The 16,051-nt window shown below is 43.4% G+C and overlaps 1 protein-coding gene and 1 non-coding gene across 4 annotated transcripts in view; one reads left to right on the plus strand and one right to left on the minus strand.

Annotated features, from left to right (window-relative positions):
• Positions 1-15,865, plus strand: part of TEX49 (testis expressed 49) — a 104,264-nt gene extending 88,399 nt beyond the window's left edge. For all 3 annotated transcript variants that reach the window (XM_049783624.1, XM_049783625.1, XM_049783626.1), the window contains exons 2-4: positions 12,294-12,416; positions 15,225-15,369; positions 15,697-15,865. In XM_049783624.1, coding sequence (XP_049639581.1) covers positions 12,294-12,416; positions 15,225-15,369; positions 15,697-15,745 — 317 coding nt within the window. In that variant the 3' untranslated portion in view covers positions 15,746-15,865. The remainder of the gene's footprint in view (positions 1-12,293; positions 12,417-15,224; positions 15,370-15,696) is intronic.
• Positions 7,925-8,031, minus strand: LOC126023503 (U6 spliceosomal RNA). The gene has a single exon (XR_007500621.1). It is a non-coding gene; the product is annotated as a U6 spliceosomal RNA (small nuclear RNA).
• Positions 15,866-16,051: the final 186 nt, after the last annotated feature.

Raw genomic sequence — 16,051 nt, forward strand, 5'->3', positions numbered from 1 at the left:
CTCCCACATGGTCCTCCGTACTTGGCTTCTGGCTAAAGAACCAGAAGAACCTCAGGGAGTCTGGCTGGTGTGACTCAACACAAAAAATAACACACTCACTCTCTCTTTGGGCCCAGAGAGATAGCACAGCGGCATTTGCCTTGCAAGCAGCCGATCCAGGACCAAAGGTGGTTGGTTCGAATCCCAGTGTCCCATATGGTCTCCCGTGCCTGCCAGGAGCTATTTCTGAGCAGACAGCCAGGAGTAACCCCTGAGCACCACCGGGTGTGACCCAAAAACCAAAAAAAAAAAAAAAAAAAGAAAGAAATCACTCTGGCAGGCTTAGAAGATCATATGGGATGCTGGATATCAAATCAAACCTGGTCTGTCTCATGCAAGTCAAATGCCCTATCACTCCAGCCTCTCCTCCCCATTTTTTAAAATGGGGTTAGATGTTTTTCTTGTAAAGTTCAACCAGTGCCTTATATATCTTTTTTTTTTTTGGGGGGGGGGGAATGTCACACCGATGGCACTCTGGGGTTAATCCTGGCTCTGTGCTCAGAAATCGCTCCTGGCTGGCTCGGGTGACCATATGGTATTGAGATGCTGGGATTCGAACCACTGTCCATCCTGAATTGGCTGCATGCAAGGCAAACGCCCTACTGCTGAGCTATCTCTTCAGCCCCTCTTTTTGGGGGAGGAGGGGTCACACCTGGCAGTGCTCAGGGGTTACTCCTGGCTCTGTGCTCAGAAATCGCTCCTGGCAGACTATATGGGATGTTGGAATTCAAACCACCGTCTATCCTGGATCAGCTGCATGCAAGGCAAACACCGTACTGCTATCTCTCTGGCCCTGCCTTATATATCTTTGATATTAATTTTTTTTATTTTATTTGGTTTTGAGGCCATAACCAGCAGCTCTTAGAGGTTCCTCCTGGCTCTGCTCTCAGTGGTTCCTGTTGGCAGGCTTGGGAGACGATATGAGATGCTTGAGTTTGAACCCGGGTCAACCACATGCAAGGCAAATGCCCTACCCACTATGCTTTCACTCTAGACCCCCAAGAATATTTTTGTTGTATTTTTTGCACTGTGGTTTACAGGGTTTCATGCATAACACTTTACTACCTTTCAGCACTACATTCTCCTCACAGTTGAACACATCCCTCCATCATACTCATTGCCTCCTCCCTGTTCTAGCCCCTATCTTTATGAATTGACATGTTTACTATTGAATACCAGTTATCCTGTCCTTTGTTTCCATTGCCTTTGGGAATTTATTATTCCATCACTGTGTTTCTTTACATTCTACCTTTTAGATAATTCTGTGGCCATCTCTCACCCTCTGACTTTACTCATGTTGATACTTTCTAAGTCCCTCTCATGTAACAGCAACTTGCATGATTTTACCTTTCCTGCCTTTTTAAAAATAAAAAAAAATTAGTTCTATTTTACCCCTTTTTTTGGTTTTGTTTTGTTTTTCGGGCCACACCCATTTGATGCTCAGGGGGTAATCCTGGCTAATCGCTCAGAAATTGCCCCTGGCTTGGGGGGACCATATAGGAAGCCGGGGGATCAAACCGCGGTCCTTCCTTGGCTAGCGCTTGCAAGGCAGACATCTTACCTTTAACGCCACCTCGCCAGACTCTATTTTACCTTTTCTTATTTCTAGTAATATTCCACTGTGTATATGTACCATAGTTAATTTATCCAGTTTTCTTTGGAAATTTGTTAGTTTATATCACACATTGATGATTTCCTTTCTTTTCTTTCTTTCTTTCTTTCTTTCTTTCTTTCTTCTTTCTTTCTTTCTTCTTTCTTTCTTTCTTCTCTTTCTTTCTTTCTTTCTTTCTTTCTTTCTTTCTTTCTTTCTTTCTTTCTTTTCTTTCTTCTTTCTTTCTTTCTTCTTCTTTCTTTCTTTCTTTCTCTTCTTTCTCTCTCCTTCCTTCCTCTCTCCTTCCCTCCCTCCCTCCCTCCCTCCCTCCCTCCCTCCCTCCCTCCCTTCCTTCCTTCCTTCCTTCCTTCCTTCCTTCCTTCCTTCCTTCCTTCCTTCCTCCCTTCCTCCCTTCCTCCCTTCCTCCCTTCCTTCCTTCCTTCCTTCCTTCCTTCCTTCCTTCCTTCCTTCCTTCCTTCCTTCCTTCCTTCCTTCTTTCTTTTTGGTTTTGGGCCGCACTGGTAGTGCTTATGGATCACTTCTGGCTTTTTGCTTAGAGATAACTCCTGATAGTACTTGGGGGACCATAAGGGATGCTGGGAATCAAACCTGAGTTGATCAAGTATAAGGCAAGTGCCCTACATTCTGTACTATCACTCTGGCCTCCATACTGATTGACTTTTTGTAAATCAGTTATTTCTATGATTGTTGGAAAATGGTAGTTTTATTTAATCATTTATTTTAATTTTGGGCTACACCTGGTGTTGCTCAGGGGTTACTTCTGGCTCTGCGCTCAGAAATTGTTTCTGGTAGGCTCATGGGACCATATGGGATGCCAAAGATTGAACCTAGACTAGCTGCATGTAATGCAAATGTCCTATTCATTGTGCTATTGCTCCAGCTCTGGAAAATGGTAGTTTTATAACTCAAAGTATACAAAAAATTTTATATTATATATTATTGTTGTTTTGGGGCCACCCCCAGAGGTGCCCAAATGTTACTCCTATCTTTGCACTCAGGAATTATGCCTGGCAGTGCTCAGTGGACCAGAAGAGATGCCATTAATATATTCAGTTTGGCTTCTTCCAAAGTAAGCACCCTACCTACTGTACTATCTCTCCAGCCTTTATGTGGAGTTTATTTTTTGTTTGTTTGTTTGGTTTTTGGGTCACACCTGGCAGCGCTTAGGGGTTACTCCTGGCTCTACACTCAGAAATCGCTCCTGACAGGCTCAGGGGACCATATGGGGTACCAGATTTGAACCACCATTCTTCTGGATGCAAAGCAAATGCCCTACCTCCATGCTATCTCTCCGGCCTCTGGAGTTTTTTTTTAAAATTAATTAATTATTTATTTTGGCTTTTTGGGTCACCCCCAGAAGTGCTCAGGGTTTTCTCCTGGTTCTGCGCTCAGAAATTGCTCCTGGCAGGCACAGGGGACCATGTGGGCTGTTGGGATTTGAACTATCGTCTGTCCTGGATCAGTTGCATGCAAGGCAAATACCCTACCGCTTGCTATCTCGCCCCAATGTGGAGTTAATAGGTAGGTAGATAGATAGATATAAACATCCAACTTATTTTTTGTTTTTGTGCCATACCCGGCAATGCTCAGGGGTTATGCGCTCAGGCCTTCCTGGCAGGCTTGGGGGACCATATGGAATACCAGGATTTGAACTGGGATCCATCCTGTGTTGGCCACGTGCAAGGAAAACACCTTATCGCTGTGCTGTTGCTTTGGCCCCAACATTCAACTTATTAACTATCAACAACTTTTTAATTACATCTCAAGGTAATTTAATTTAAAAAATCCAACTTCTTTTTTGTCTCACACATGTAAAGCAAGTACTCTCTCTACTTGTGAACTAAAACCTCATTCCCTTACACATATGCACAATACATATACACACAAATACACAATGGAATGCTATTCAGCTGTAAGAAAGGTGAAAGTGTGAAATTTACTGTTATATGAATGGATTTGGAAAATATCCTGCTGAGTGAAGTTAGTCAGAAGAAGAGGGACAGACATAGAATGATCTCATATATTTGAAATATAAAATAACATAATAAAGGAATAACAAGTACCCAAGGACAACAGAAAATGAGAACTTACCTTCAGTGATAAGCTTGTCCCATGGGGAGGGGGGGAGTAAAGGTGAGGGAATAGATTTAGGTGGAGCACTGGGACAGTGAAGGGAAGAGGAAGGTGTGGTACTGGAATAAAGAGAAACCCTACCATTATATAATTATTATAATCCAGAGTCAAAGAGATAGCACAACAGTAGGGTGTTTGCCTTGCACACACGGCCAACCCAGGACAGACAGTGGTTCAAATCCCGGCATCCCATATGGCCCCCCACCGAGCCTGCCAGGAGCAATTTCTGAGCACAGAGCCAAGAGTAACCCCTGAGCACTGCCGGGTGTGACTCCCTCCAAAAAAAGTTGGATGTTTATATATATATAAACTACACATAAGGGCTGAAGAGATTGGCAACCTGCTATGCTATTGTTCTAGCCCCTTTTCCTTTTTTTTTTTTTGTTTTTTTTTTTGTTTTTTTTTGGGCCACACCCAGCAGTGCTCAGGGGTTACTCCTGGCTGTCTGCTCAGAAATAGCTCCTGGCAGGCACGGGGGACCATATGGGACACCGGGATTCAAACCAACCACCTTTGGTCCTGGATTGGCTGCTTGCAAGGCAAACACCGCTGTGCTATCTCTCCGGGCCCTGTTCTAGCCTTTTATTGAGTTTTTACTTGAATCTCCTTCAGTATCTGATTTGAATTTCTTTTTTTTTTTTTTTTTTTTTTTTTTTTTTTGGTTTTTTGGGCCACACCCGTTTGATGCTCAGGGATTACTCCTTTGTGCTCAGAAGTCGCTCCTGGCTTGGGGGGACCATATGGGACGCCGGGGGAATCGAACCGCGGTCCATCCTACGGTTGCGCTTGCAAGGCAAGCACCTTACCTCTAGCGCCACCTTCCCGGCCCCCTGATTTGAATTTCACTCTTCTATCTATTCGTAGCTTCCCCAATAAGACACACCTCTTAGGCTATCAATGTTTTAGTCTTGATTTCAAATTCTCTTTTATTTGATCTTTTGCTGAGACAATTCCCCTTTTTCTTTTTCTTTTCTTTTTTCTTTTTCTTTTCTTTCTTTTTTTTTTTTTTATGTGAAAACCCCGGAGTTTCAGGGACAAACTGAAAGGGGAACGAGGGGAGAGATTTTGCTTATTTTTGTCTTGAGCCATTGAGACAAATGACCTCTTCATACCAGGCTCTTCTCAAACAAATTGGCCCTCGAGCTCTAAACATCCAAAGGGTCTTCCTCCCAGAGGAATTAACTAAGGAAGCCTCAGAGCTTTTCTAACATCTGGTTCCAAATGAATCTCAAAGAACAAAAATTTAAATATTTGGTAAAAACAAAGCAAAGGTCACCTGTGTTCTCATTTTCTGGATCCTAATTGAGGATATATCAGTGGTTTTCCTTGCCCTGACTGTAATGTGCTCTCCATTTCCTAGGTCTTCCTTCTGACATCCCTGGTCTTTCCAAGCTGCTTGTTAGGCACCCCATTTAATGAAAGCTGAGGAATGTCATCTTAGACTCCAGCAGAGGGCACTATAGCTCTGGTTATAGTTTGAATGGTACAAATCAACCAAAAATGACTGAACAAAACTTCTAAGCCCCTCCTATTTTTCAAATGGAAAACAGACCTCCTGACTTATGGCACTGTCTATACAATGATGTAGCTGCTACACAGCGGGTAGAGTGTTCGCCTTGCACATGGTAAATCTGGGTTCAATCCCTGGCATCCCACATGGTCCCCGGAGCCTGCCAGGAGTAATTTCTTTTTTTCTTTTCTTTCTTTTTTTGGGGGTGGTGGTGGTGGTGTCAAACCTGGTGCTGCTCAGGGGTTAGTCCTGGCTCTGCACTCTGAAATCGCACTTGTCAGGAGTAATTTCTGAGTGCAGAGCCAAGAGTAACCCCTATGCGCCACCGGGTGTGGCCCAAAAACCAAAACAAAAAAACAATAATGTAGCTGCTACAGACCATTATCTCCTCTGCATTCAAAGTAGAGGCAGCATGTGCCCAATCTACTCATTTACAATCTTCTCTGTAAAAGTGAGGCAACTTCTGCAGAGCTTCAGGCTTTCCCCACAGTTCTTCCCCAATTGTACCAGTTCAGTAAGCTGGCAGAGTGAACCCTGTGTCCCCCACAGGTCATAGACCTGTGTACTGGCCATCAGGCATGATCCTTCATATTTTAAGTGGAGGTGAAGTTCTACCTCTGTATCCAGCTAGTTATATCATGTCCTCCACCCATGTCTCCAGCTCAAGAGCTGCAGTGTCAGATTCCTTTGCTAAAACCCCCATATCTCTGTATATATAGAATCCTTTTTGGTCTCTCTTGGGAACCCAGATTAGACTATTTCAAGAACCAGTTTAAGTGTGATGTGAAGAGCATAGGCTCTGGAGCCAAATTGCTTGGGTTAAACTCATGCCTCAACCATAGGCTAGTTACTGAACTCTGAGCTTTTTTCCTATCTGCAAAGTAATATAATAATAGTTTCTACTATTTTTTTTTTAGTTTCCACCTTTTATAGGTGTGCCAAGTGCACAGATATTCTGTGAATTCTTTTCATTGTTGTCACAAAATGATCAATGAACTTCTTGGTTTTTTTTTTTGTTTTGTTTTGTTTTTTGTTTTTTTTTTTGGTTTTTGGTTTTTGGGTCACACCCGGTGACGCTCAAGGGTTACTCCTGGCTATGCGCTCAGAAGTCGCTCCTGGCTTGGGGGACCATATGGGACGCCGGGGGATCGAACCGAGGTCCATCCAAGGCTAGCGCAGGCAAGGCAGGCACCTTACCTCTAGCGCCACCGCCCGGCCCCTGAACTTCTTATTATATCAGAAATGTACAACTTGCCAAAAAAGAAAGAAGGGAAGAGAAAGGAGGAGGGGAGGAGGAGGAGGAGGTGGAAGAGTAGGAGGAGGAGGAGGAGGAGGAGGAGGAGGAGGAGGAGGTGGAAGAGAAGGAGGAGGAGGAGGAGGAGGAGGAGGAGGAGGCTGAGAACACAACCTTAGGGTGTTTGCCTTGTACGAGGCAAACCCAGGACTGACATAGGTTTGAACCCTGGTAACCCATATGGTTCCCTGTGCCTGCCAAGAACGATTTCTGAGCACAGAGCCAGGAGTAACCCCTGAGTGCTGTTGGATGTGGCCTATATACAAACACAAAAACAAAAACAAAAAAAAAAAAGATAAAGGTACAACTTGGGCCAGAGTGATAGCATAGCAGTAGGGTGCTTGTCTTGCACACAGTGATTCAGAACAGACCAGGTTTGATTCCCAGCATCCCATGTGGTCCCTTGAGCCTGCCAGGAGCAATTTCTGAACACAGAGCCAGGAGTAACTCCTGAACGCTGCTGGGTGTGGCCCCAAAACAAAACTAAACAAAACAAAGAAATGTATAACTAGCACTAGAGTCTCTCTCTCATTCCCATATTCCTCTGTGTCAGAATCTTGAATAAATGCACCATTTTGAGGGAAATATTTTTAGACATAAAATTAAAGGATGCCGAGAAGGGGCCAGACAGGTGCGGGTGTGCTGGGCATCAAAGTGAAGATCATGCTGCCATGGGACCCAAGTGGTAATATTATCCCTAAGAAGTCCCTGCCTGACAATGTGAGCATTGTGGATTCCAAAGATGAGATCCTGTCCACCACATCCATCTCCAAACCAAAGGGCAGGAAGCCAGAGCCGCCTGCTATGCTCTAGCCAGTACTCACAGAGTAATAGGATCTCGTTGGCACCTGGATCTCGATATTCGATAAAGACCTTTAATAAAATAATTTTCAAAGACAAAAAAAATGAAGGGTGGCTGGAATAATAGTACAGTGAGTAGAGAACTTGCTTTGCATATGGCCAACCAGAGTTTGATCCCTGGCACCAAGTATTGTCCCTTGAATAGACAACCAGGAGTGATTCCTGAGTGCAGGGCCAGAAGTAAACCTGAGTACTGCCATATGCCTCCCCCTCAAATAAAAAAGAAAAGATGAGGAAGTTGCCAATATATGCAAAATATGTCCTCAGTAATAGCCTGGTTCCCTAGGCTCATGCTACTGTCTACTTTCAAAATAGTTTTCCTGTATCTGAGAAGACAAGTGTGTAAGTTAGGCTTCTAAACATACTTCAGCTAATATCAATTCATCTTAATGCTCCAGTCAACTTCAAAGCAGTAATGCCCAGCAACAGATATAACCAACTACAGGGTGTTTTTGTTTGTTTGTTTGTTTGTTTTTTAAATATGGAACGCTTCACGAATTTGCGTGTCATCCTTGCACAGGGGCCATGCTAATCTTCTCTGTATCGTTCCAATTTTAGTATATGTGCTGCCGAAGCGAGCATTACAGGGTGTTTTTAAAAATTTTTTCTATTTAGGGCCTGAGAGATAGCACAGTGGTAGGGTATTTGCCTTGCATGCAGCCGATTCAGGATGGACAGTGGTTCGAATCCTGGCATCCCATATGGTCCCCCGTGACTGCTAGGAACAAATTCTGAGCACAGAGCCAGGAGTAACCCCTGAGACTGCCAGGTGTGACCCAAAAACAAAACAAAAACAAGAGGCCAGAGAGATAGCACAGCAGCAGCAGCATTTGCCTTGCAAGCAACCCATCCAAGACCTAAGGTAGTTGGTTCAAATCTCGGCGTCCCATATGGTCTCCCGTGCCTGCCAGGAGATATTTCTGAGCAGATAGCCAGGAGTAACCCCTGAGCACTGCCAGGTGTGGCCCAAAAAAACAAAAACAAAAACAAAACAAAATTTATTTAAAGATCATGGATTGCATGGTTGCTCACAATGCATTTGTTCCAATGTAAAATTTCCTCCATCGTCCCTGGAGTCCTTCTATTCCCAATACTACCCCCTTGCCAGGCACGAAATAATATTTTTATGTTGCTTGTTTACAAGTATAAGTGATAAATTATTTTTTAAAGTACAGCAATAAGAAAATTTGTGAAAACTAATGTATCTCACTATGAGGTCATTAAGTCATGGTCAAAAGGTTTGCTAAGTGATTTGTTGATAGTTGATTTTCTGTTATTTGTTTTGTTTCTGAACATTAAGTGGTTTTGAATTCATGTGAACATCAAAATTTTTTCTACTGGGGTAATAGTATTAAAAAATTGTAGTTGTGGGCCCGGAGAGAGAGCACAGCGGCGTTTGCCTTGCAAGCAGCCGATCCAGGACCTAAGGTGGTTGGTTCGAATCCCGGTGTCCCATATGGTCCCCGGTGCCTGCCAGGAGCTATTTCTGAGCAGACAGCCAGGAGTAACCCCTGAGCACCGCTGGGTGTGACCCAAAAAACAAACAAAAAAAATGTAGTTGTTGAGTACGCAGCCGCATATGTGGCTGTGTAGTCCAGGAATTCCAAGCTCTATGGCTTATATTGCAGTTTTTGTGGGGAATGGTTTTGACTACCAGTGTCTGCACTAACTCCAAAAAAGTTATGGAGATGTCACCCAAATACCAACATACCTAAAGTTGTGGTGGTTTGGTGTCTCTGCAGAGTTCAGTAGTTAAGTGGGGAAGCTGGGCCATTGGTAAAGTGGCATTTGTGAGTTTAGCTGGTGTGGCTTAAGCAGGAGGGGGACCTGGTCCACCCTCTCGAGGGGAGTTGCATTTTGTTTGTTTTTTGGTTTTCCGGCCACAACCAGTGATGCTCAGGGGTTACTCCTGGCTACGCACTCAGAAATCGCTCCTGACTTGGGGGACCATATGGAACGCCGGGGGATCGAACCGTGGTTTGTCCTAGACTAGTGTGGGCCTTACCCCTTGCACCACTGCAACAGCCCCTCAAGGAGTTGTTTTTTAAAATATATATTCCAGGGGCTGGAGCAATAGTACAGCAGTAAGGTGTTTGCCTTGCACGAGGCTGCCCAGGTCAGACTTTGGTTCAATCCCCAGTATCCCATATGGTGCCCCAAAGCCAGGAGTGATTTCTGAGTGCATAGCCAGGAGTAACCCCCGAGCATCACTGGGTGTGGCCCAAAAAGTAAAAAATATTACACACACACACACACACACACACACACCACTATTTTATTCCTCTTAAAGTGATTTTGTTTTAATTTTTAGTCAGCATATTATTATTCCACCTGCTGCAAAACCAACTTAAAGACAACTACTAATATGTATGTTAGATAGTGTCACCAATAAGCATCTGGCAATACCCTAATTTGAAAGTCAAAATTCTTGCAGTTACTCAGGTAATTCTATTCTAAAAATTCTCATCCTGAAAGCAATGTGGCCAATGATTCCAACTAACAGGGAAATGGTAAAACAGTAAATAATTAAGTTTTTTAATTACTCCAGTAGCCCCAGGGAATCTATAATTCTAAGAAATTGACATCATTAAGTTAAATAAGTGGAAGATACATCCAACATCCAACTACTTTTGAATCACACTAGTGGTTATTTTATTATTTTTTATTTAATTAAAATTAGTTTTGTTTTGATTTTGGGTCACACACGGCAGTGCTAAGCGGTTACTTCTGGCTCTGTGTTCAGAAATCACTCCTGGCAGGCTCAGGGGACCATATGGGATGCCAAGAATTGAACCCAGGTCTATCCTGGGTCTGCCGCCTGCAAGGCAAATGTCCTACTGCTGTGCTATCTCTCCAGCCCCACTAGCAGTTTAAAGCATGTAATGTGTTCTTTATGTCAGTTCCTAGTTTATGACCCAAATCAAAATGAAGCGTACAGGGCCTTATCTGTTCCTGGCAAAAACAAACCACCAAAAAACATATGTAGCATGATTTTAACTAACAGATTAAATGATAAAACTCTTTTCTGTCACCAACTAATAAATGATGGTCTCACCTACCTTTCATAATAGTTTGCTTATAAAAAGCTCATTCCCTTTTACAGAAACTATGGTGTGATTTGAACCAATGACCTTCTGCATGAAAGGCAAACACCTTACCTCCATGCTATCTCTCAGGCCCCTAGATCACAAATGTTTCTTCTTCATTCTCACATGCCTCTTTCATAAGGACATAACTTCTTTCATACTTAAGAAATGAGTCATCTCCCAAAGACCACACCTCCAAATATCAGCACCTTTGGCATTAGGTTTTCAACATATGAATCTTGTCTTTTTGGGTCATACCCAATGGTACTCAGGGCTATTCCTAGTTCTCCCTGATGATACTCAGGAATCATCTGTGGAACTGAGATTGAACCAGGGCTGGTTGCATTCAAGGCAAACACCTTACCTGCAGTATTATATCTCTGCTCTCAACATATGAGAAACATTCATACCATAGCCAAAATAAGAAAAATCCTATCAGTCTCTCCAGAGAATTTTGACCTCTACATAGAAAGAGGCTAAAGAGATAGCAGGGCACTTGCCATGCACTCAGCTGACGTGGGTTCTATCCCCAGAATCCCATATAGTTCCTCAAACATGTCAGGAGGAATTTCTGAGTGCAGAGCCAGGAGTAATCCCTGAGCATCACTCAGTGTGGTCCCACACAAAACAACAAAAAAGAAAAGTTTTGCCTCAGAATTTCAAATGCAAGTCCAGCTATAGATACAGCTCAATGGTAGACCACTTGCCTTGCATGTGTGAGGGCTTGGGTTCCATTCCCAATGTGATTTTTAAAAAATACTAAGTTTATACTACCCTACTCTTTCTCATCACGTTCATCTGTCCTTACTGAGCACTAATCAGACTAAATCAATTGCAAGCTTCTTGAGAATTCTCTATATTCCTAACACATTATCTTTTTGCCTAAAATGATCTTCTGATACCACTAGGGCCGGTGAACTCCTTATCTTATGAAACTTAGCTCAAACATAACTTCCTCTTTGAGGCACACTGAACCTTTGCAAATATGTCGAGGAAAGGGCATGTCTATTCAGATAAGAGGTTTTTCTCACCTGCATTAAATAAGGTTCAGTATGTCACTAACCTGATTCCAACAGAAGACAAAGAAAAATCTAGGAATTAGGGAGGAACCAAAGAGAAGTGGCCTCGTGATGTCCCTTTCACAGGATCCTCAGATTTAGGAACTAAGTGATATTTGGCTCCTGAGATGCTGAGAATTTAATGTAAATAGGGAGGAGAGATCCTGCCAGGTATCTGCTTGATATCTATAGACCTTAGCAGGAGTGGCTAACACATGGCTCTCAAGCTGCATGCGGCTCCCAGCCAAAATGAATGTGGCTCTTTGCCTCTTATCATCAGTTTGTATACTGTGGCTTTTTGCCAAGTTTGGATTTTGTTCTGATGCTTCTGAGGAGGGACCTCTGAGGAGAGATCTCTGAGTGCGTCATCCCGTCTCCCATCCCTCGGAAACAACTGCACGGGCCAGCGAGCGGGGGGACCCATGTGTCACATGTTGGGTCACATCTTGCCATTAGTTCTTAGTGTGGAGGATGCAGCACACCCTCACCATCACTGCAGATTTTGACCCTCACTCAAAATGGCAAAATGCAATATGTGTTTTATATATTATTGTTAAAATTATATGCTTTTGTGTATTTGTCTGTGGTGTGGCTTTCTGACTCTCACAGTTTAAATTTTGGCTTTGTGTCGAACTTGTTCGCCACCCCTGGACTATAGAGTAAAAAAAATCCAATAGCTCCATTTCTGCTCTCATTTCAGACCAGAAAGAGCTGGTACCCAACAAGCTTCCCCCTATTTTCTTAAAAGATGGGAACCACTCTGTGCACCAAAACAGCCATGAAAAGTACCATGAAGCAGTCCGGAAGGTTTTGTTAAAAACATGTAAGTCTCTGGGGGCAAACACCTGCTAAAGGCTAATTGGGTGTTATGCCTGAGTCCAAAGAAGGGTTGATTTGGGACTGGAATGGTAATACAGTGGGTATGGCATTTGCCTTGCATGTAGATGACCCAGGTTTGATTCCTGAGCTTTTCCAGGAGTGATCCCTGGGCACAAAGTCAGGAGTAACTTCTGAGCATCATAGTCTATGGCAACAAAATAAAAATAACTAGGTCGTGGGCAGAAATATGGCCCAAATGGGAGAGCACAAGACTTGCATGTGTGAGGCCTAGGTTCACTTCACAGCACTGCATCTCTTCCTGAGCATCACAAAGTATGATCCTGATGGTCTTCAAGTACCACTTGGTGTGGCCTGATAACAATAAAAGACAGGACTGGAGCAATAGTACGTAGACCTGGGGATTTACTTTACAAATGGCCATCCTGGGTTCCATTCCCTGTCATCCTAGGTGGTCCCCTAAGCCTTCTAGGAGTGATTCCTGAGTGCAGAGCCAGGAGTAACCCCTAAGCAAAATCAGAGGTGACAATAACACAACACCAAAAAAAATAGCCAAAAATGAAATGTGATATGGTAGGGCATGATGGCTGGAGAGATAGCATGGAGGTAAGGCATTTGCCTTTCATGCAAAAAGTCTGTGGTTTGAGCTATTTCTGAGTATTGATCCAGGAGTGGATTTATAGCAATATTCTTTCTTTTTTTTTTTTTTTTGGTTTTTGGGTTACACCCGGCGGCGCTCAGGGGTTACTCCTGAATCAGACTGGGAGTATCTCAGTCCTGGTTTTTGCCTTTTTCTTTTTCTTTTTCTTATTTTCTTTTTTTTTTCTTTTTTTTTTTTTTTTTTTTTTTGGTTTTTGGGTCACACCCGGCGGCGCTCAGGGGTTACTCCTGGCTCCAAGCTCAGATATCGATCCTGGCAGGCTCAGGGGACCATATGGGATGCCGGGATTTGAACCACCACTCCTTACCGCTGTGCTATCTCTCCGGCCCCGGTTTTTGCCTTTTTCTAATGTCTCCCCTTAGGCAGTCATATTATTAATCTTGTCTTTTGTTTTGTTTTTTTGGGCTGCACCCAAAAACAGGTGCTCAAGGGTTACTCCTGACTCTTCATTCAGAAATTGCTCCTGGCAGGCTCAGGGGACTATATGGGTTGTTGGGAATTGAACCTGGTCCGCCTAATGCAAGGCAAAAGCCCTACTGCTGTGCTATCGCTCTGGCTCCAAATCTTATCATTTGTTGAAAAAAAGGGGCCGGAGAGATAGCACAGCGGTGTTTGCCTTGCAAGCAGCCGATCCAGGACCTAACGTGGTTGGTTCGAATCCTGGCATCTCCGTGCTGCCAGGAGCTATTTCTGAGCAGACAGCCAGGAGTAATTCCTGAGCACCGCCAGGTATGACCCAAAAACCAAGGAAAAAAAAAAAAAAACAAAACAACAGAAACAGAAAAAAATGTCAAACCTGCCAATACTTCTTTTTAAGCCTACCAATCTTAATTGTTGTAAGGATCAAGCCAAAAATAGACCTTTTAAGAAAATGGCCTGGAAGGAGGGAAAGAGAGTAAGTACTAGGGCTAGAATCACTTTTGAACAGAAGGCATATTGTGTCACTGAGTAACTTAGCTTCTATGAACCACAAGAAAGCAAGAGGAACACCCTAGCATTGTGAACAACAGATAAGATGCAGTTTTAAAAAAGCATCAAAGATGAGTGCTTCCTATGGCCAAGCATTTATTCTCAAAATATCACATTCTGCATGATGCCATTTGTATAACATTCATATTGAAAAACACCATAGAAATGAAGAACAGATGCTTGATTACCAGAGGCTGGTAGATAAAGGCAATTTCAGTGTGATTGGTACACAGGTAAGACTGATCCGGAGCACCAGGAGAACGTCCTGGTCGGACTATGTTGTTATCCTTGTGCAAGATGTTACTTCTATATGGAGTTAGACAAACGTTTCCCACCTCTGTGATCATTTATTTTTTTTGTTGGGCCACACCTGGCAGTGCTCAAAGTCTACTCCTGGCTCTATGCACAGGTTTATTTCATTTCTAGAGGGACTCAAGAAACCACATGGAATGCTGGGATCAAACCTAAGTTGGCCACATTCAAGGCAAGTGCCCTACACACTATCCTATCTCTCCAGCCCCATCTGTGATCATTTCTTACTACTGTGACTTTGTAATTATCTTCTATTTACATTTTAATTTGATAAACTAAACTACTTTCAGGCATTTTAAAAATGTTCAGGGTTGAAACAATAGCACAGCAGTAGGGCATTTAATGATCCCCTGTGTTTGATCCCCAACATCCCACATGGTCCCCCGAACCTGCCAGGAGTGGTTTCTGAGCACAGAGCCGAGAGTAAACCTGACTGCTGCCAGATATGACTCAACTCTCCCAAAAGTGTTCATGAGTAAATATCTCAAAAGTTATCTCTAATAGTAAAACTTTTTTTAAAAAGCATATTATCAGGGCCAGCTAAATGGTACACTGTAAAGGTACTTGCCTTGCATGCAGCTGACCTGGGTTCTATGCCTGGCAATCTGTATGGTTCCTTGAGCCTATCAGTAGAGATCACTGAGCACAGAACCAGGTGTCCTGAGTGTGGCCCAAAAAACAAAAGAGATAGTGGTTGAGAACCTTCTCAAGCTATTGAGATATCACTGACTGGGGATGTTTCTCAGTAGCAAAGCACTTGCTTTGCATGAGTGAGGCTTTGGGTTCAATCAGCATCAGCATAAAAATAAATAAAAAGCAAAAGTCTAACCTGTATTTTTCCCAACCATTTAGATCCTAATCAGATCTTCAGAGTTCCCTTGACTGACGCTCAGAACTTTAGCTTCTGGAGGTCCCCTGATCCAGAAGTGTGCCCAGAGGAGACCATGCCATGGATCCAGAGCCCCCGCTATTGCCTCATCAAAAGCCCAATGACCAGGTTAGCCTGGAAAGGGTGAGGGTGGGAAACCAAAGAAAGTACTTTGTGGCAACCCCCTACCCCATTTTAGAGTGTTTCAGCAACTCAGAGTTAGGGGGAAAATAAAGAAGTTTGGATTTTACAAGAGAAATTTCCTCCCCAGAATCTGAGCACTGGTGGCATTCAAAGTGGTTAATGATTTGGTGGATGACTTCTGAGCAGACACATACAAGCATATGCGAGTCCAGGGCACACTTCCCTCTCTGTCTCTCTCCATCTCTCTGTTCCTATCCCCCACCCCTCCCCTCACACACCTGGCTGATTCTGAGACTTGTCTCTCTTTTCCAGATTCATGGATCACTCTCTTCTTAATGACAAAACTTTCTGTCTATATTGAAGAATACATATGCACTGGACAATGGAGTCTGGAAGGAGGCAGAGGGGGAGATGTCTGGATTTTGAGAATTGACTGATGGGGGCAGAGATCATAAAACCCGTTAAAGAGATTGCACTAGAAGTCAGCTGTGTGCACTGGAAATAAGGGAAGGGGAAGAGGAAATGATCCCAGAACATACCTGTGAGATCATATATGTGAAAAATTCTTTAAGGAGCCAGAACTTAGAGTTTGTTTGGGAAGGGGCCATCACAGGTCTTGACTTCATGCACAGCAGATTCATGTGATAAATATGAGAAGACACATACC

The sequence above is a fragment of the Suncus etruscus genome, chromosome 11 (assembly GCF_024139225.1).
Source record: "Suncus etruscus isolate mSunEtr1 chromosome 11, mSunEtr1.pri.cur, whole genome shotgun sequence".
NCBI classification, from domain to species: domain Eukaryota; kingdom Metazoa; phylum Chordata; class Mammalia; order Eulipotyphla; family Soricidae; genus Suncus; species Suncus etruscus.